This window comes from Leptosomus discolor, chromosome 7 (genome assembly GCF_034619465.1).
Source record: "Leptosomus discolor isolate bLepDis1 chromosome 7, bLepDis1.hap2, whole genome shotgun sequence".
Taxonomy (NCBI): domain Eukaryota; kingdom Metazoa; phylum Chordata; class Aves; order Leptosomiformes; family Leptosomidae; genus Leptosomus; species Leptosomus discolor.
The window spans coordinates 57502840-57525260 of NC_141397.1; the positions used below are offsets into that span (position 1 = coordinate 57502840).

The following is a 22421-nucleotide window of genomic DNA, read 5'->3' on the forward strand; positions in this document are numbered from 1 at the left end:
CATTCAGTAGTTGCCAAATTTAATACTTTGAGTGAGCTTTCAGTACTAATGGGATTTTGTAGAACCTAACTCTATACCATGTTGCTGTCTCCCTTCATCTTTTTAAAGATAATTCAGAAGATACTAGAACAAATGAAAAAAGGTATTTTTTAATATGAATAGAACCTAGAAAAAGTGAAAAAGTTTGCTGAAGGTTCAAAGATTAATTGGAAGTTAAGCTATGAACCAATATATTTCTAACTGAAACCGAGAAAAAAAAAAAAAAAAGTCATGCATAAAAGTTTGACTCTAATTCCAAAATAAGATTTTTGTTTAACCGCTTCATAGCTTCTTTGCATTTGTCAGGAGAAAAAAAGCTCACTTCAGAATTACTTTCTAATGAGAAATTTAAACCTAAATATCCCCTGGAGTCAAAGTTTAATTGTACAGTCAGCAATGAAATTCCCAATTTACTACAGGTCAGTGAACTTCAAAGGATCTGATTCAATAAAGTACTTCGATCCACACTTATACTTTAAAACACGAGTAACTGCTTTCTTGCGCAGTAAAAGAAGTGCAGGCTTCATTGCCTTGCCAGCCTTGCTTTAAACAAACAAGTCTCACAGCGTCACAAGGGGTATTTGTCCCAGATTCATTACACGTTGGCGGGCACAACTTGGAAAGCTAGCGAAGGTAGGATCCCTGTAAAGGGAACAGAAAGAAATAAGACCTGTAGAAGGTGATTCACATCCAAGATGATCCTGTGGCAAATATACTCTGGTATTACGTGGAACAGAAATGGGAGCCCGTGAAAAATTCTCCAATAAGAAAAAGAAATGCAAAGCGTATGTTGAAAATTATCGCCACTTCTCTTTGAGACTGAAAAATATGAGAGCTGCCTACTTAGAATTTACATGAACTACACAGACATTGCTGAGAGTGCAATTTGATGTTGACTGCTTAGAATTTAAAAAGTCAATCTACAGGACACTTAGTTTTAGAATTTGAACTGGAAAGAAGAAATTTAAAAAGGTGAAATTACGTTATAAGAAACATGCTGAAAGTCATCCTGTCCCATACAAAATGCAGGCTGCAACGCACAAGTTATCAAAAAAATCCCAAGATCTGTTTCATGACTACACCCCAATTAACTCCACCAGATGCTAAAGTCATTTTAATAGTCTCTCTCTGAGGTATTAGTTAGTATTCAAAGTAGGAACAATTTTTTTTTGTTTTTTTGTTGGTTTTTTTTTTTTTTTTTTTTTTTTTGAAGTGAACTTCCTTTGCATGCCATTACTTGATCCAAGCACATTTATATTTCCTCTAGGGCTTACGAGTAAAATACTCAACATTTCCACTGCCTAAATTCCACTGTTTTGCCTTTTTTGTTGTTGTTTGGTTTGGGTTTTGGTTTTTTGTTGTTGTTCTTGCTTTGGGGCTTTTAGTTTTTGTGGTCCCACCCCCAGTCAGTTGGGCTTTTTGTTTTGTCCTGGGTTTGAGGGGGGTTGGTTGGTTGGCTGGGTTTTTTTGAACTCTGATATGAGATCTTTCAAATGCTTCCTTTCAATTTTATAAAATAAACAGAGTAAAGATAGCTAATATTCAGCTCGCAATGTTTTTAGCAGATTTTCTGATGGGCGTATCAGAGACTTACGACATGAATTTGATTGCATAATCACAGTTTTCCATATAAAAGTTAATGGTCCCATTGGAATCAATCATGTTCACTCCAAGCTTCTTAGCGTTAGACTTGTGTTGACTTACAGCCCACTCCATAAATGTTTACTAAATATCATTATAACAGAATGGCAGAAAGTTAAAGTGAATGTAATTAGCATCTGTTCTTTTTTATACCAATCCAAACCAGAATTAACTCAATTTTAACTAATTTATATACATTAATTTAAAAAAGACAAAAATTATGCCAGTTTTAGATAGTGACAATAATTACATCTGGACTACAATAACTCACTGTACATTCCAACCTGCCCTCTGAGAAAAATGGCAGTTTCCTCACTGATCTTAGAAGGACTACACCTGAAATCATATTTTTATGTTCTTTGTCAAGGATTCATAAATCCATTGGCAGTATTTTCCATAGAACTCAAATCTGTCTAGCTTGATTTACTATACAGGTTTGCAGTAGTTTAGTAGGGGACAGTTTTTAAGCCCTACTGATAACTCTTTTTCATCTGTTATTAAAATAGGATAAATACAAGAGTAAAAAAGAAAACAGAAAAATGCATAAATGCATGCTTAGCAGTACAAATATTAATTGATTCTTCACCTCTGAGTTAAATACTGCTCAACGCTATTATTGCTTTTAGGGCAGTATGCATGATTTCAGCAGAAATATTCTCATGAGTATAATAAAGTTGCCTTGACAATATGCTTAAAAGTCATAAGTTGGCTGCTTGCCTGAAGTTATAGAGATTTCTCTGTCACATGAATTAAATACATTTTCCATGAAATAACAGTTTTAATTTGAAATTACCATGGGAATTAATGGTGTAATTTATTAATAAAATAAAAATTTAACTATACTTTTTCATACATTTTGAACCGCCTTACCATCCCGTAAGCACAGAAAGATTTGGACAAACATTTTTCGTAAATAATATATATGCCAGTTTAGACCCTTTTAAAGTATGAATTATTTATGAATAGTAATTAATTTTCAGAAATTTGTTGATTCTTCATTCATGAAGACTGATAAAAATATACTATCCTGTTAATGAGTTGCAAGCCATGTACTACAGTTTTGCTATATTCAGTGAAATTGCTGCTGTACAGTGACACTGTTCTACTGAATTGCAAGTCAAAAAAAAAAAATCCACTAACAGCTTTTGAGTTTCAAGCTTTTCAGTCTGCAAAAAAATTTCAAAGCAAACACACTTGCCATGACAGATCTCTATAGAGAAAGACTGTATAACTTCACAAATTACAACTTACTTGCTATGACCACCTATGCATCCAAAACCACACCTTAGCCTAGCCATGCTACAGAACTTTTTTTTAAAAAAAAAAAAATCCACAGAAAGGACAAGAAAAATCTGTGTGATTTCAAATTACAGCCTATATGCAAAGACACAGCAAGGGTACAGTATAAGATGAATTTTGTTGCATGGGAAATTAACAAAGAGCATTCTCAACGCAGTTGAAGATCCATAGGAATGGCATAAGCTTTTCAAAAACTAAAACCTGTGATAAGCTGTGATATATTTGATACTGTTAATTCTTTCATCTTCATAGTCTTCATGCTGCTTCATGCTATAGCATGAAGACTTGGTCTTTAGAAAGCAGCAGCTGTGCATCTTTCATCTAAACTGATGTTTGATTATGAACCATACTCAGAACAGAGCATGAGGCCATACACGGTCCGCTGCTGCTGAAACTTGAAATACTGATGGATCACTGGTGGTTCACAAAGAATTTGTACATGCAGCTCAGTTCCATGTAGCCGCCTTTGCTTTCAGATAATGAAAAACATTAAACAATTTTCTAATGTTTTGTAAGCAATCATCATAGTTGCCCCCAGAGATACAAATGTAATCTCTGCAATGTGAGGAAACAGGATTCCTCTAGTTTGTCCTCTGCACCTCTTTAAAAGCATTTGAGAACTGTGGTTCTCGAAGTCCAACTTCCTCTTCAGCTGGAGTTGTCAGCTCTAGCATTTACTGCTGTTGTGGCGAGTAGAATTAGAGTTTGGGACAGTGTCATTACTAGTTGTAATTTCAACAAATAATACAGAAACCAGGAACTGGCACCATTAGTTAGCACTGGTTCCCAGTAGATACTGTCATGACGCTAGTGTCTCCTCCCACAGTACAGGTTCCTTCAGGGATTTCTCACCAGCTAACTGCAGATTCTGTAGCCTTCCCGTTCTTCAAGACTTTCCCAACCTGCACTTACTCAGCTTGCATGTCAGGTTTGCTAGTCCCTCAATTCAGTAGCAGGCCATTTTAGGAGTACAGGCTGGGTACTTCCACAAACTAACAGTACAGAAATAATTTCTTTAAAGGAGCATTTTGTAATTTCTTAGTGGCTATATTACTTCAAGGATCTCTAGGCATCGATGATGAGTTAATTCTGTCTTTGATCACTGTTGTAGAGTAGTTCTCCAGTTCAGATAGTAATACGGGAAAGCAGAGAGGCTAAAACACAGATCACAGGATAATGCCACAAAGACAATGCATAGCTAAGTGAGGGAAAATAAATAAGTTATATTTTTAAAAAATCTTCTAAGACTCAGGAAAGGGGGGCACTCCATTTTAGTAAACAGCTTCCTTTACTTAAAAAGTACATAGAGCATGCACGTATTAATGCAACAGGTTTACAGTAAATCACATTTTTATGTGAGTAGTAAAGGCCAAATTGTCAGTCCCAGTCAAAATATGACAAGAGCAACTTTCCTCCCCTTCCGCCATGGCTCTGATCCAGCAAGACAGTTAAGCACATGCTTAACCTTGAGTTTTGTAGGACACACTTAAGTGCTTTGCTGGAGCAAGGCCAAAATGCAGGAGCCAGATACAGCTCCCATGTTTGGTTTCCTTTAGCCAGACCAAGAGGAACAGAGGGAAGGAGATGGTGAACTGTAAGATTGTTTAGTTCTACCTTGCAACAATGCACCATAACTCACACGGGTCAGCCCTTACGAACACAGACAGGATGCTACTGCGACACAGTGACCACAGCAAGCATTGTCACCGAGCAATGCAACTGCTCTTTATGCAGACACAACACAAGCACGTTATCATTTGCTGATTAGGCATCAGGCATAGGTTTTATACAATACCACTGGCCCATGAGTTTGAATATCAGATACGGTGTCTGCAGTAATCCTCCCACAGCTCCTCTGACTTTACACAAGCTCTCTGTCAGTTTGCATTAAGCCCCAGGGGGTCACATGGCTTGTATGTCACAGGCCACTCCACACACTTCCTACTATTTAGCAACAGAGTACCCATTATCACCTGCTGAGCAAGACTAGCCTTCAGAGAGGCAGCAACACCACGGTGCTCTTTGCAGGAGGATGGAATGAGTTTGTCTCAGTTTTAGAGCTTCCCACAATTCACTCTAGGTGGAAGTCAGTTATACTGTGTGCCCTGTGAATTGATTCTCTGTTCTTGTGAACAGCAAGTATTTGATGGCATGTCAGTTTCGTTGGAACATAAATTCACACTACAGCGACAGAGAAAAAATTAGCGTCACCTTGACACAAGGTTGATGCAAAAAGTCAAGTAGTGATCACACTTACTATACGATAGTAAATAAAGTGAGGTGGTAATTTTGGTTGTGAAATATTTATAAACATGCTAGAAAAGCAGGTGAAGAAAAACACAGCTCATGTAATTTGAGCTCTTAGCACAAGACTAGTGATTTCGTCAGGAGTTCCCTTTCCAAACCTCCCTCACCAAGGAGAAAAGGAGGCCTTCCAGTTCTTGTCCTGCCAAGATAATGATCCGCAGACACAACTGTCAGGCCAGTACTTCCAGTTACACTCTAGAGAACAATAAGTGCAGTATCTAGTTGTGGTTCCCATTTATTACTTTTTAGAAAGAGCTAGTTAGTGGAAATTAATTCACTTGTTTTCTCTTATCCTAGTGAGTGCCACCAAAGATCACGATGTGCCAGATGTGTGCAGAGAACCTATCTATCAAGAAATCATTGCCATGTATCATAGAAATAATTAGTGATTGAAGTTAGTTGATGCCTTAGTAGAGGCCTCAGTTCAACATAAAAGAACAGTATAACACTTACAAACTACTCTAATTAATCTCATTCACCTATTTGTCCAGTCTCACCCAGGCAGCAAAGTTTCTCAGAATAAAGTTCAAAAGTACAATTTTCCCAATAGAAAATGTGAGTTAAAAGGTTCCTGCTTTCTCCCATGCTCATTACCACACCCTGAGCTTTCTAGGTCAGATTGCTTCACTGATGCAGTCAGCAGCCCAACCACACTCTCACCAGCACACTAAGCAGGCAGCACAGTAAAAGATGTAAGCGCCCAGGAGCAGCTTTGCAGCTGAAGTGTACAGGGGATCACCCATTAGTAGTTTGGAGCTTCCTAAATTAGTGCCTTAAGTACTTTAATCAGCCTCAGGTGACAAAATGGGTAGAATCCAATCCAACTAACTTGGGTAGCTAACTACATCTAAATTTTAGGTGCCTTTTGAACCAGTCCTTCTAAAATAAATTCCATATATAGCCAGTGGGAAAGCTAGGTGCCTTTGAGAGCCTCCTGAGGGACAGCCTAAATTAAGCAGGCAGGATCTCCCTCTGGAGTTGCTTTTCTAGGCATTTATCTCTCCCTGTTGAACATGGAGGGAATTTAGGCACTTAATTTAAGAGAACTAGTTCACTATGTGCTCAAAACATAGGTGCCAATTAGCTGCCTATGTCTGACTGGAACCCCCCAATTTAGATTCCAAATAATTTATCTTAAAGACTAGGATTATGTTATATCCTACTAACATTAAAAAAAAAAAAAAAGAAACAAAACAGCATGCATTGTGCACCACTGCAAACAGACCCAGATCAGGAATGCAGCAAGAAGGTGTATAAAATGGGAAGTCAGGACCATACCTTACTGGCAGCATCAGCACGCTCCAGCACTCCACAGCGTAAGCCCAGCGCTCTAGGAAGAGAAAGCAAAGCCCTTGTAGCCGTGAGCAGGGCAGGTTCTGCGGGTGAACGTTATCAACTGTAGATGTGACACTAGGCAAGAAGTTGGTTTCTCCACTGTTCCCCCCAGCACCAGGTATGCTCCAGCTCCCTCTGCCTTAAGGCCAAACAAAGCTCTTGGTGGAAACTTTTTGCAAAAGAGCTGTGTCAGCTTCCCACTCACCCCTATTTTTTTTCTTTTTTTTTTTTTTTTTAAATCAGGCTACTCCGTAGGTATTTCATGACACTCTTACTACAACATAAGATGTAGACTGGGAGCAAAGCAATACCAAAGCCGTAGCAGTTGCTATATATGTACATAATCTTGCATTGCCTCTGCCGTAGTAAAACACTCCACCACCACCAGCATCATAAGAGGGACCTACATTAAAACCATAAGCCAAAGGCCCTGAGGATGGGCAGAAATCAGGTTTTTACAGGACAGCAGAGCTGCCACCACGGTAGCAGCTGGGCACTCCCTGTGCCCCATGCAGGCTCCCTTGGGCAGGGACAGGCCTGAGGAAAGGCCCTGGGGCTGAGGCTCCAGGCAGGGAGATTCAAGGGAGGGGGGGGGCAACGGGAAAAGATAAGGCCTGAGAGGATTTAGGGGTGAGGAAGAGGTGCTGGGTGGGTGACTGAGGGAAGCTAAGACCAGGCTGGATATTACCTAGAAAGAAGAAATCTCTCTCGTGGCCGCTGCTCCATTTCAGGGGGCCAGCGCTGTGCCTCTTCCACAGCAATGTCTCCCCTCCTGCCCCAGCACACCCAGGCCCACCTAGAGTTTGATATTTTTGACCCCAAACAGGCACCAATCATTAGGCTGCCACCTACCCTTCAGGCCTGAGGATCACCCAGAGAAGGAGCTACCATAAGCTGCTGCTGCTGCCGCCTCCTCTCACAGCAGCCTTAGGGCAGCACAGAGACCGTTCACCAAACCAGAGCACCAGGGAAAGCAAAACTCAGCAACAAAGGCAGCTGCAGGTAGTAAACTACATGAGCTGAATAAATGCAGACAGCTGGGGATGGGGCAGGTGACAGGGCACAGAAGTTGGAGACCAGGTGATTCCCCCCAGCACCCCGAGCTGCAGGACTGGCCAGGCCGTGCTGAGGGGAAACGTGGCAGACACGGCCTCCAGCACGGCAACCAGCACTGCCTGACCCGGCCTCTGTGCTTTGTCTCGGATCTCTGCTAAATAATTCTTGCTTTGAGTATGTTTAAGCAGCAGGGTTGATGTCAGCCATCAGGTGACACTTTTGACTCTCCCAGCACCAAAAAAAACCCACATAGATGATTTTCGGAACAAAAAAAAATCCACTAGAAGTACTGGGGTGAGAAAAAGCACCTTTTTCTGTTGTGCTGACAACAGCAGAAGTCAGTCACAGAAAATTCATTTGAATTTAGAACGAGTAGTTTCTATTATGGATGAGTCCCTTCAGATGCATTAGTAGTAGGGAATGTTACCCTCCACAGCTTTTAGATATTGTTCAGTTAAAGGATTGTGGGGGCTTTTTCTTTAATTAAAATGAATTTTCTAAAGAAAAATTGAGTTTGTAGAGACATGAGAATTTATGGCGCTCACTGGCTAAATTAGTACTCAGAAATCAACGGTTTCACAGTCTGAGCCCATACCGCTTGGCGTGTGTACAAATATTGCACACAAATACTGTGCGGCAGCGTAGCACCAGCCGCCTGGCTCCTGCTCCCAGCGCCGCTTCCTCCAGCACCAGGCAATGTTAGGTGGCTTTCTTAAATTCACTTTGCTGCTCTCATCTGCAACATAGAGATAATACTTCTCAGCTCTGTGGTGGTTCCAGGCTTGATTCATGAATGTTTTAAAGCATTCTGCGATATTCACCCTGAAAGGTGCTTGAGAACTATAAATTATTACTTTAATATAGATAATAGTTTTCATCTCATGAATGTTTTATAGCACTTCATGCCTGATATAACTCTAATAACTTGAGCAGAGTTAAACTAGGGATAAATTTGATACAATATTGTACATTTGCTGGCAGCAAAATGAAATTGAAAGTGTGAGACCAAGGGCTTACCAAGTGGCATTGCATATACAGTAGTGTCAGAAACCTACCCCACTGCTCGCTTACCTACAGCAAAAATATCAGCTCATGGCACTCTTTAACCTGTTAAGGTTTGATTCATCCTGAAATGTCTGCTTCACGTCAAAACCATATTTTTCCTAATGTGTCCTATTGCTATATATATGTAGTTTGTATTTATCGATAATTAGTAGACTTGATCATGTATTTGCTATCTGTTTTGACCCAGCTATTTCAGTTGAAAGAAGATTATTTTTCACAGGAACAATCCTTTTAATAAGACACTCCTACAGCTTCCAGTCCTTAGTCATGGGAGCATAGGACACAGGACTAGGAGGGAGCCTCTGGGCCGCAGTCCACTTCTCAAAAGCAATCACATCATAAACAGCCTTGTAGAAAGCTTGTCAAAAGCCATTTCAAACAGGTAGGCTTTTTGTCCCCCTACCTTAGAAAAAGTACTGTTCATGCACTTCACTGCTGTGATAGTTAGAAAGATTCTTTTAATTCCCAGACCAGATCTATTCATGGCCGGTTTAGATCTCTTTGTTATCGTGCCAAGCTTTCTCTATAGCTGAAATAACTTCCCTCCTCCACTGTCATCTAACCACTCTCCTTTTATGTACACATGAAGAATAATTATATTCCTACTCAATCTTCATTTTGTTAGCTGAAGCAAGTCAAACTCTTTTAGTCTCCCTGTAAAGCGTGTTCTTTATTCCTCTGATCATTTGGGTGGCCCATCTCGGATGAATTTAGTGTATATGGTCACAAAGTAAGAAAGTCAGAGAAGAGGGATCTATTTGTTTTCTAATTAAACAAAAATGCTGCCAATGCAGCAGAAAGAAGACACAACTTAGTGAAAATTAAATCTTGGTGTTTGCTGACAAAATTGATGAAGTGGATATTACCACCAATCTTCTTTCAGTTTGATGGTAGAATTTTATCAAGGGACTTTGAACAATACGCTGCTGGTATCAAACTAATGAAGGCCTGTCATTGAGCAGGTCTTCCTTATATAAACAGCATAATAAAGAAATTTCTGGGGACGTGATAACTCGCTTTGAAAAGAAAAAATGTTAGCCAGACATCTGCTACATCATACTTCAATTGAACCTTGGAGAATTTCCAATCTTTGTTGATTCTAGTCTCCTTTCCCTCCACAACTGTGACTCTTAGCATTATTGTTGGTCTTCCCAGAGTTTATCCTCATACCTCCGCGACAGGTTTGAGCAGTGAATTGCCTTCCCAGTTGCTCTTCAGATTTTCTATTCTTCACTGTCTCCAGTGAGTGACCTTGGCAGTCTTGGTTCTCGTAATCCTTCATTCCCTCCTCCCCCCATTCTTTCCTATTAAAGAAAATTTCCATGGATTGTAATGGAAAACTTGATAAGCATCCAAATCTTGTGATAATGTACCCTATTGATACACTCTTATGGATAAATGAACAGAATATTCCTACAAAGTTTTTACATTTACAGTGATCTGTATAGAACCTCTTCTTTCTTCCATCCTGTCCCCCTCCAGATGCTGTGGGGCTTTTCTTTATGCTGTTAGTATATCACAGGATAGATCACTGAAGATCCAGCTGATCCAGAGGCTTTGGCAATCTTTCTGCTGGACCCAAATACGCAACTTGTTGCAAAAGTGCAGCAGCTGTTACTAATGCTAGTTCCTAAATGGGATGTGGAAGTGCAAGAAGAAAAATGTATTCAATAAAATTTTGCTGATATCCGGATCTGAAAATAAAGAAACTTTTAAAATATTAAAAATAATTTGAACAAGAATTAACTAGGCACCCACTTTCATTTTTTCACCAATAGAAATGAGTAAGTAACGAAATCATAAACAGAAAAAACAGAAGGCCCTCTTCAGTCTTAAATATCAGTATTAGGTAAAAGTATAGACCTCGAGATAATGCGGGTACTGTAGAGCCAGCTTTAATGGAAATAAAAGGTGAGCAGCTGGTATAAATGCAATTTCCAATCAAGTGTTGAGATTTGGCAAATTAAGCAAGTAATTTCTGTAAATCAAACGAGACAGCAACCTGGACAATCAATTCAGAGAATTAAAAACCCACATGATTAAGTCATCTGTAAGATGCATCTGCAGTCTGGGTTCAACATATGCAGAATTAGAGTTTGGGACAGTGTCGTTGCCCGATTTCTAAATCAAATGCCCACATTTGCATGTTCTGCTGCACACAATTGGGCAGGCAATCACTCATCCATCTTCCACATTACTCATGTAAATTGGTATTTCAGTGAAAAACTGGAAGGTGCTGGGCAAATGAGTAAGTGCACATACTATACGATCAGTCAGTTTTAGGTACCAGCTTAAATGTTGATCCATCAAAATAATGGACTTTTTATTTCAATAGCTTTGATATTTTCTTGCAACTTTATAATACAGAAATCAAGTGCTGAACAACAGTGAATCTAAGGTGTTTTGCTGTAATAACAAGGTGTTTTGCTGTAATAACTTTAAAGGCAGTCCTCCTACTGGAGTAGCTACGTGCCAGTAATTACCAAATATAAAATGAGGACGAGTAAATACCATTTTTTGCCAGTTTTAGTCCATGTTAGCATCCTAAATTTAAACGTTCAAATATATCTGAGAGAAAATTTTTAAAATTCAAAGAGAGTAAAAACAGAATGGAGAGGAGGAGAGCAGAGAGGATAAAAGTAAAGCTGAAATAACTCCAGATGAAAGCAGCAGAGGGAAAACATGTTGTCACATTATTAAAGATAAAGTAAATGCGGGCCACACCACCAGACACCCATCCAGCTAGGCATATATCCTGCTCTTCCAATCCGAGACAGATTGCAGAGAGGAGACTTTTATTTCTGAGACTGTTTTGTCTTTTTAATCTCCAATACATGAAATAGCCTGTAACATAGAGGTTTCGTTTAGGTAGCAGAAAACCAACGCAATCACGCAATTACAATAAAAAGGGAAAACTGCTCGTAAACGAAAACTGCGTTGTGAGTCTTCCCACAGTCAGAACTCACGCAGGAAGTTGATACATTCACCGGGCTCCATCCACTGCCATTCATATGTCTTTGTATTGCAGAGAAGTGTTTTCTGTCTCAGCAGGTTATTGTTTAATGGGCTAATGCATATTGCTAGACGAAATGATATTGTGGAAGTTCTGTGGGGAGGCATGTTACTTGTGAAAAAACATCACTTCCAAATGCTAAAAAAGCCCTGCTTAGACTCCTGGTGACAGAGGTGGCCAACATCACCCATTGATTTGAAGGAAGTCACATCAGGCCTTGTATACTTTAGCCCTATAAGCAATAGTATGCAATAATTGCTAAGGAAAATTCACCTTGCTGCTTTATTTTTGTGCAATTTGTAAAACTAGAATATAATTTTGCTCCAAAAGAGTGACTGAAGTTTTTTATTTTAAGCCCAGAGCTATTTGTACATCTTCTAATTGCAATATCTTACTCTCTCACAACCAAAAATAAAGCACGAGTTGTGAGAATATGTTTTATTGCTTTAAATTCTGCATCCCAACAGCACTCTGTAACCCTGGGGTTTTTGTTGCTAGCTGGTGAACGAGCAACAAGAAAGCAGACCCCTTCTGAGCCCCTCCATTGATGACTTTCTCTGTGAAACTAAACCAGAAGCTGTTGCAAGGCCTGTAACATCAAATACTGCAGGTAAACAAAACTCTTTACTATCCTTCACTAGAGAGAAATAATTTTAGTTTTATCTTAATTATGGTACATTTTTGTCAAATGATTTGTTACTATTTGTACAAAATTACAAGCTGGTATTAAATTATAATTGCCTGATCTATTAGTGGAAAAAACTTTGTTCATTTCATTTGAGGGCAAATCGGATGTGATCCAAATCACACGTATTCTAGCAGATCTCTTGGGCTGAATTAAAGGAAACCTGTTGAAACTGAACAGGAAGTACGTATCCGTTTGACCAATTCTCAGTCTTTGTTTTTGCAAAATTTTAACCTATGGGAAAGCCATATTTAGTCTTGTTTAATGAAACCCAGTCCTTACTCAAGAAAGATTTCCTTTAATAAAACCTTGGCTGGTAAGTCAGAGAAAAGAGAAGAGATATCAAAAGTTTATCCAGGCTGAGTTCAGACACTTTGTTAATGAAAGGATCGAACTTATTTCTTAGCTCCTTTGTGTGGCGATGAGATAGTAGAGCAGATAAGAAGAGTGAATCCTCAAAGCCTTTTGAATTACATTGAATTGTATTTGAAGCATATTGTCCTTTGGAAGTGTTTTTAGAAATTGGCCTCCTCCTATTTGGTATTTGTGCAAAGGTAATCAAAGTGATTGAGCAGATCAGCTGAGATAGAATAAAATCAGCGTAGCACTACTATGTTCTGTTGCTGTCTCATAAAATGACTTGGCTTGTTAGAAGCCATTTAATTAAAATCTATATACATGGAAATTATTAAATGAGTAAGTGACAGCTGGGTGATTATCTTCACACCTAATTAATATGTGTCTAAAGCAATATGCAAGTTCTAATATCAAAATCTGGAACACTGAATTAAATAACAATGGTAAATAATATTTTTTCCTTTTATATATAGCTAAAGAAATTACAGGGATGAATAGAAATATTTCAGGTTGTTTAAGAGCGGTGTTTGTTGTAAAAAAGTAAGTATCTGTAGATCCTGTATCTGCCTTGAATATCTATCAGATTTGGAGGGGGGTTAATTAGATTTATTTCAGAACAGAATAATAATTTCTTATTCTATGAAGACTGATGAAATTCAGTGATTTACCAAGAACACAGATAAAGCATTGCAAGAGATAATACAAACTGATCTGTCAAAAACATCTGCCTTCTAAAATGATAGTTTTTTCTCTCTTATGTGCTAAAGAATTTTAAATGTTACCCTTTAAGCAACTTTTAAATGAAGAACTGAGACTGAACATACCTTTTGTGCTGATATAGTGCTTAATAGAAATAGCAGTAGAATTTATAATTATATTCAATATTTATCCCCCAAAAGATAAACAGCAAAACCAGTAGAAACCATTACTAAACATACCCTTATTCCTTTATGACCCAAGAAGTCCACCCAAGCAGCTGTCTGCTCTTCAGCTTTTTCCATAATGGTGTGTGGCACAACAGTAGTGCCCTAAGCAGGTGTCACCAGCACTTGATAAATCATAAGATTAAACCAAATCTTATCTAAAAGATTGTTCAGGGAACCCTCACAACATAAGCAAATCTGTGGAGTAAGGCACAGCCTTAAGACCTAAGATGTCTTTAAGACAATTAACCCAAATTTTTAAAAGTGAGCTATTTGAATTAGAACAGCACTGAATTCTAACATTTTGTCTCCAAGTATTATCAACAGGTCTGGATCTCTTGGATCTCAGTGAACCTGTCTTACAAACCCAAAACAAAGCAAAGAAATCAGAGAATCCATCAAGAAATGAAGGCTTAAAAGCTTCAACCCACAGAAAGAAGACAGACAATTCTGATCTTATCAGTGTGGATACTGAGCAGAAAGTCCAGGCTGCCAGAATTTCAGACAAGTCTTCACTAGATTTAGGTAAGAGTGCAGCTATTTTATCAGTGCTACATAGCCTTGCCTAGCCCAAGGTTCTCCTTGATGCTGTCATGAAATAACGAGAACACCAGAATTTTTGTTGCACCGCATTTTAGCAGAGAGTGTAACCTTTGTTCCACATTATAAATACTCGAAACACTTTAAATTTGAAACACTGTGAACAAATTTTGCCTTTGCCATTATACCTATTACATTGTCGCTAAATGTGCAAATAAAGTTCTGAAAGGATTCTTTCAAAAAAGAATTTAGTCAGCGTGAGTAAAATGGTAGAAAAATCTGTAGGGGTATCATAAGAAATTGGTAAAGGACACAAATCAGAGGCAGCCCATACTGGATGTCCTTTTCAGAACTGCAGATGTCAGAAACACCCATTGTATTTGTAAATACTGCTTTATCTATGCATACGAGAGAAAAAAAAAAATCCGTTCTTGACAAAAGAGCTCTGTTTATACAGATTGAAAATAAAATCTCAAACACAACTCAATATCCTGCCAAGCATGATCTATAAACGAGCTTTGGAAAAGGTGAATTTAATTTAGTTCCACCCAAACTAGATTACTTGTGCCACAAATGAGAAATTTGCAAGGTAAATGTAATTTATACCAAGGTAGCAAATTTTCTATTCATCAGCACAGAAATTCTTTTAAAGAACTTCATCTTCAAACAGGAGATGAACATCTGATTCTTGCAAAGCAAGTCCAACATATGACTGAATAGTAGCAGTTGCCTACACAGTCATTTTTAAATGGTAGCTACTAAAAGAAGTTTTGTTTTTACAATTTGACTACAAGTGGGAAATTAAAAATATACCGACCTATCATATAGCTAGTATAATTTTATGAACAGATCTAAATTACATACCAGTCACTGATTTTAACTCAAGTGTTCCACTGACATTCTGACCATGAATACTAATAGATTTAGAAAATGTTGTGAATTCCCAAATATTTTCACTAGAAATCAGCTAGAATACCAACTAGAAAGGTGTACAACAACATTTCTTTATATTGGACCTTAACTAACATACAGTCTGTGTTGGCAACATTTTCTCTATAACCTGCACGATACAGAGGTACAGAAGAGGTAAAATTTTCTGCAGTAATTTCTTTAAAAGATTTATATTTTCTTATTTTTCAGTTGATATTCAGACACAGATAGAGAAATGGGATGACGTCAATTTTCATGGAGACAGGAGTAGCAAGGTCCACCCTTCTACAGAGAGAACATCAACATCATCTAGAGCTCCATCAAAAGAACTTTTATGGTACAACTTTTTACTTTCCTTACAAAAATATTTCCAGTCCAGCTTTCTTAACTCACAGAAATGCTTGCTCGATGACAAGTCATATTATTAAATCTGTTATGAATACATTAAATGTGTTCAAGAAGACATTTTGGACAAGGTATCATAAACAAGTACACTATAAAATGACATTTTGCCAGCAATTTTTAATGTTGTGAAAAGTAGCGGGTGCAATTACTAAACAAATCCTGGTCAGAATTCTACAGAGGCATGCAGTGATCCAAAACCAACTACAAACATGTGAGTGAAATGAGTAAAAAAGGATACTTGGTAGGATTTGACAGTCACTGGATATCCAGTGTATTTTGATTTTGCTACCAAGAGGGCAGAATTTCTGTGTGTAACTGGAAGAGGCAAGATAAAATATCCAAGCCAAGTGCTACCTCTTTCATGCAGTTCAACCGAAATTGCAGGATGTAAATGAGGGAAGAACTGGACTTTGCCTTTGGGAACAGTTCATTCTACTGCCTTCCTGATATGTAAGCAACACTCATTCACTACATTATGCATGACCTTATGGTCACTAGAACCAGTTTTCTGACCAAATGATGCTTATCCTGTATCTTACCCTGCCCTTCTTCTGGGTGTTGCGTTAACTTAGAGCTTTACACAAGTTTTGCTCACTTAACTTGACTTTGGTCTACAAGGTTTCATTTTCTAGGAGGAAAGAATGTTAGGCTGTTGTGGCACAAAAATGCACACATGCCAAGGCGAAGTCCTGTAATGTGGTGGTTGATTCTTCGACACTGACTGCAGGTACAGTCTTGTGTCCCTGCCTAGCTTCATTTTGCCTGGCTATGAAAGAGAAGCATAGTGGTAGAGGCAAAGGCTGCATTGCATTGTATTAGTTTCATGCCAGTATATACCCAGGGCTCTACTGGTGAATCAGGCCTGACTCTGTTCTGTTGTGTCAGCTATTGTCTGCACGCAGCTGAAAAGCGTAAGAGTGGGACCACTGAGAAGGGTCCAGGCAGTTTTGATAACTGCAAGTCAAACAATTCAGTTAAAAGAAATAACCTAATTTATCAGTATGTGCTTATGAACCTGGAAGACATAAGGCAGAATGTCTTAGTGTGCAGTGATGAGTATGTAAATGCATTATTTCCAGGTCCACAGAAAACAGATCACAGCCTGAGCTGACTAACATCAAGAGTGCCTTGGACTCTGATTCGACGTCAGAATTAGAACTTGCACCTGCTACACAGGTAAGAGATTTGGTAGATTTATTAACAATAAAAAGACAAGTAGGAATTGTCCCACTGACTAACTATTCACATTCTGGAAGAACTATTTAAGGGATATTTTCAGGATCATCAGTTGAAAGATTCATACAGCTGAATCTTCACACAGCTTCCAAATTAATATGTTATGAAAATACCTTAAGTATATCAGCATCTCAATCATTCAGAGTTTAATAGCGCAATGAACTGTGACCTTCCTGTACAGAGAGAAAGGCTTCAAACTACAATTTACAGCATCACCTTTTTTCCCTTCCTCCAGTTCTGAAATTCAAACATGCTAATGGTTCATTCTCCCTGTAATATATCTGTTCTCAAGGTCTCTTGGTCAACCAGGAATCCCTAGAATTGGGAAATGGCTAAGGAATACAGAAAGGAATCATTAGAGCAACATTCATTAGCAGTTTATCTCCACAGGTGGGAGAGCAGTGTGGTCAAAGGACTTTTTCCTGCTGGAAAAGGAACTCTAATATGGAGGGCTCTGGGCTGAAGGTTTGTAGCTTTGCCCAATTCCACTGTCGTATTGTGTATTGGACAGGACCTTGTGGAGATGATTACTTAGACCTGTATGGTTTTGGATATGTATGCATGCATATACGTGTACAAACATACATTCATACATGTATTCACATAGATCAGGTTGCTTATATACCTTCTTTCCTGCTTCTTATTTTTTAACTGAAAGATTTCGAGTTCAGCCAATGCCACTGGCAGGGGGAAGAGAGAGCTGTTTGGCAGATGAACTTTTAGTTGAAAATAATTTTCTCCTCTGCCACAGCTATTTTTAGGCCTGGACTTCAAAACCTTTCTGTCAGACAGAAAATCTGGAAATTAATGGAAAATAATAGCCTCATTTGAAAATGGAAAAATGAGACACTAAAATGCCAAATGTCTTTCCTGACGTTATGCACAAGTTTTTGCAGAAAATAGAAATAGAACCCAGTTATCAGGATCTGTTCTGGTGTTTTGGTTAGGAAATAAGTCCCCTTTACTTCCCTGCCATCTCTACATTACAAACAGGATTTTCTTTTCCCTCTGGAAAGCCTAACGCTGGTTGCAATGCATGATATCTTTCTTTTCTGTGCAATAGATTTATACATCTTAGTAATGGAAAAGATCTATTGCATAGTGTCATCCACTTGAGATGGACAGTGTGTTTTCACATGCTTTGTCCAGCTTATCTTTAAGTACCTCTAACCCCTTTTTAGGAGGCTGTTCCTCAGCCTAATAGATCTAAATGCCAGGAAGTTTGTGCTCAACTGAGATGTGTGTAAATCAAGGAGACAGTCACAGAATTTAAGTGCTGTGGCTTTCTGTAAAAGCAGTTACAGTTTTAGTACATAACATCTCTACTTTATATGATCTGTTTCCTGTTTGTCTTCCACTAGAATAACTGCAGAAGCAAAAATCCACATTTTTAATTCAGTATGAGTTCAGTCAGTTGAGGGTCCATGCTATTTTGTAAAATAACTGGTGTTTCAAAATAAGAAAAATGTGAAGATGAGTCAGCCAACTTAAAAAAAAAGAAGCAGAGTGTAAAATTCTTATCTGTCCTGGTATATTTCATGTTTTGTTTTGTTTTATCATAAGCTGCTTTTTTTCAAACTTGTGATCCATTCAAGTCATGAAATGTTGTTAAACTGGTTATTAGTAATGCAGAGAAATGACCTGAAGTGAGATTGCGTTCTTATTCTAGGTAGTTTACTTAGAAATTTAGCATTTTCATTCACTGCCTGCTTCATCCTGCTTATACTTGGACTGTCAAAGTTGCCAGTTCCCAACGAACAGGCTCATCTGTCTTGACTGAGTTCTTAATCTCCTTGTGAAAGAAATCACATTAGAGCTTTTATCAAAGCATATGTTTCCCACACTTTGTCCTCTATAGATCTTCTCTATTTTATTTAAGGGTAACCTCTGCATATGCAACAGATTCTGCCATGCCCTAAAGATTTCGTCTTGTCAAACTTGCTGCAGATTTCCATCAGCAGTTTCTCAGACAATCACCTTCATCACTCATCTTTGACATGTTAGATTTAGTTCCTCGAAGTGAAATACTAAATAACTAGGTCGTATTTTCATTAAAATTATGCAATCTTCTTAACAAAATCCTGTGTTTAGCAGCATGTATGCCAATACAAAATCACAAAGGCAAGCTTTGAATTAATAAGGAAGAAATGTGTTTGAGGGCTGGAAGGGGCACTAGCATGGTGGCTGTCATTGGATGTGGCTGTCTTGGTTCTCCGTATTCTACTCACATCATACGTTACCTATTCTCAACTCTTACACTGCATTGGCCCAAAGTATCTTTGCTCTTTCTTTTATGTGCCGTTCTGGAAAGTTGCTTGTTACACTTTTATTAGTACTGAGATATCCTACAGTGTTTGGGGTTTTTTGAAGATTTATTTTTTCTTTTGTAGTTACAAACTGCAGAGGGAGATAATACATTCAGTTCTATATGCATAAAGTCTGCTCATGTTTTAACTCTCTAAATGCCTCTCTGGGCATTTTAGAAATTTTATTGCTCCCCCCGAACACATACACAAAAACCCTGACATGCTAAAAACCTGCCTAATTCTAATATGTCAGCACGTTTAGACAAAGACATAGTGCAAAGCCTGTAAACCTTAGAAACCTGCAGTTTGGGGCAACAACCATTTAGAATACAAAATTTATTCCCCAATTCTCCCAAATAGCTGCAGTAAGACTGGTGGCCCTAGCTCTCCTTGGATGTGGCAGTTACTCTTAACGAAATGAAGAGTTACAAGGGACAGATTTAGCTCATTATTTGAAGACCTGCTCAAAAGTTAAGACTATAATTTAAGCCTCTCACCAACAGTTAAGGTCCAACAGCACATAAGCAGACTACAAGCGCAGGAAAGTGTGTGCAAATGCATTGGGATGGAAGATTTTTGTCCCTGAAGACAGCAGCCCGTGATCAGCTACAGCACCTCCACTGTAGAGTGGTGAGCACATCAAACCACAGCGTACGCAGAGTGTCCGTGCCTCAGACATACCCATTCCACCCTGACCCGTACTCCACCCTGGGCTCCCCTCAAGGGAGGCAGCTGCAGAGGCCCAGCCCATCGCCAGCCGGAGATGTGGCGTTCTCCGGCGCTGGCGCTCCGTGCTCGTCCCCTCTCTTCCTGCACTGGCGAAAGGCAGCGTGTTTGTTACGTGTGGGGTCTTGCATCTCTGGGTAGCACAATCCAGAAGATGACTCAGCATTGTCTATATGCAAACGCAGCTTATGCGGGTTCTGTTAATTACTTCTTTTTTCCCCTCTGACTGTATTTAATGGAGGAGAAAGTATATTTCCGTGGGGATTATGCGGGGGGCGATGCGTCCACTGATGTGTGGCAGAGGAGGGGACTTCTGTGTTTCTTGTCCTCTTCCCCCTCGCCTCTCTAGTGCCCCACCAAGCTCACTCTCCCCTTCTGCAGTCCTACTCAGTCTGAACACCATGATTTGCAGTCTTGTCCTTGACCTAAGGAAACTGCAGTCACTGGAAACAAAAGGTTAAAAAGCGGAAGTAATCAAACGGCTTGCGAGAGCCAACTCGTAAATAATAAAAAGGCTGGGAACATAATTAATGTCTATCAACAGAGTTTTGTGTCAAGAAAATCAAATTAAATCCTTTGATCAGATTACAGGTCGGGTTGATAAATGTTGCTCTGTGATATTCTGCAAGATGTTTGAATTAACACACCCTATTCTGATTTTAAAATTAGCACCATACAACATGAATAAAGCAGCTGTTGAACAGGCTAAAACTGGCTAACCTGAGATCGCAAGCACAGCAGTTATTTACTAGAAATGGTGCTCACGCAGAGGTGCTTCTGTGATTCCAATGAGGAGCCACGAACTTCAATATTATTGATCTGAAAATAAATATGCAAGCCGTTCCTGATAAAATTTGTATATGATAAACCAGTGGAATGAAAAATAACAAGTCATAAAAATGAGCTGGTGGCCAAGACATCTGTATAAATACGTATTCCAATACAGTCACTTGAAAAATCATACATTTCAGAACAAGAATGCAGGCTCTTCTCACAACACTGTGCTGGAAGGCCATTTGAAAAGAATCTATGGCTCAGAGTGTACGAGGATGTCAGCGTGAGTGCTCCCTGTGCAGTACTGTGGCAAGAGGAGCATGTAGAAGCAGATGTAATTAGTGGGAGATGGGAGAGCACCTGATTTCTGTATAGAGAAATGGCAAGAGAGGTGCGGGAGTATAAGGTGCACTTTGGTTGTCTGTATGGCTATAAAAAAATAAAGCTATAAAAAAATAAAGAGGAAGAGTAAAAGAGACACAAAAAAGGTTGAAATTTAATAAAATGCCTCTTAATGAGATATTTTAAGATCCCAATCTCTTTATATCATTTAAAAGACAATTAAAACCTGATTAAAGTCATCAGCATCTTTCCACAGAGAAAATAAATGGTCCTGAAAAGTACTTTAAACTACTGGAAAAAGAATAAGATGGGATAGTTGGAAACAGAAATTAAAATTAATAAGAGAAACAAGGAGGGCAATTAAATTTGCAAACAAAGTGATAAGATTAAGGTCTCTTGATAACTTTAAATTAAATCCAAGCACCTTCCTCAAAGACACATATTCCAGGCAACTTCGATTTTTTCTCTGTGGAACATCAGCTTCATCCTGCGGGTGTTGAGTGACAAATACCCTCACGTGATGTACAGACAAATAGACAGTTTGAACCAGTTATCTCTTCCACCCTAAATTCTATTAATCAGTAGAATAACTGGTTTGTGTATAGGACTGGGTTTTGGTATATTTTCAGTGACAACCTGAAATCTGTTCCTGGCCTTACTGAAGAAAAAAACTATTTCCCAACAACATGGGCCCGAGGCAGCAGCTGTGAAAGCAGAAACAATAGGTCCGTGGTGTAGACCCTCCCTCACGCTCTGTCCTTCCTGTCACTTGCAGCCGGGTCCAGAAGCCAACATGCACACAGTGCCCCCACCGCCATGTGCTTCACAGCAACTGTGCTGTGTCATTCCTGCCTCACCGTAGGTGTATCATCAACCCCAGACACGTTTCGCTCATCAATCTCTACCTGAGGGACCAAAGACTCATGAACAAAACAGAAAGGTTAGGGCTGGATTTTCAAGTGATTGTCATCTTTCTAGGTAAAAAACCGTGTGTGTACACACACAGACATATGTGTTTGACCGTGCACTGCACATCACTTATACGAAAACCTGGGAATATATTGGATGTTTCATCCCAGCAGGGCACATTCCAACACTTGCAGATACAGCGCAATGAGTCTGAAGTGAGCAAAATTAGTCTTTTAGCTATGTGGCTCACTGAAATTGAATATTACAAGTGCAGTCATCAGAAATATAATCATGTAAATTAATGCAATTGGGACCATAGTCAGGCAAATGGCTAATGAGTTTAACCTCTGACAACAACGAGGGAAGGGATTAGCAGTCAGAGCTCTCTTTAGCTAGATTAGGCCACTTTGTGCTTTCCTGTGCCATCGTTGAATACTGTTTTGTTTTGCACCATGTCTTTTGTGCAAAAAACAAATAAATAAAATCTTTTTAATAAAAGAACAGGAAGAATGGCTGATATTAAGGCACAGAAG

At 38.9% G+C, this 22421-nt stretch overlaps 1 protein-coding gene across 6 annotated transcripts in view; it reads left to right on the forward strand.

Annotated features, from left to right (window-relative positions):
- Positions 1-22421, forward strand: part of PEX5L (peroxisomal biogenesis factor 5 like) — a 47709-nt gene that overhangs the window by 11680 nt on the left and 13608 nt on the right. For 4 of the 6 annotated variants that reach the window (XM_086468505.1, XM_086468506.1, XM_086468503.1 and 1 more), the window contains 4 exons: positions 12254-12365; positions 14036-14245; positions 15401-15527; positions 16675-16771. In XM_086468505.1, coding sequence (XP_086324631.1) covers positions 12254-12365; positions 14036-14245; positions 15401-15527; positions 16675-16771 — 546 coding nt within the window. The remainder of the gene's footprint in view (positions 1-12253; positions 12366-14035; positions 14246-15400; positions 15528-16674; positions 16772-22421) is intronic. The other 2 variants (XM_086468509.1, XM_086468508.1) reach the window with 1 other exon arrangement.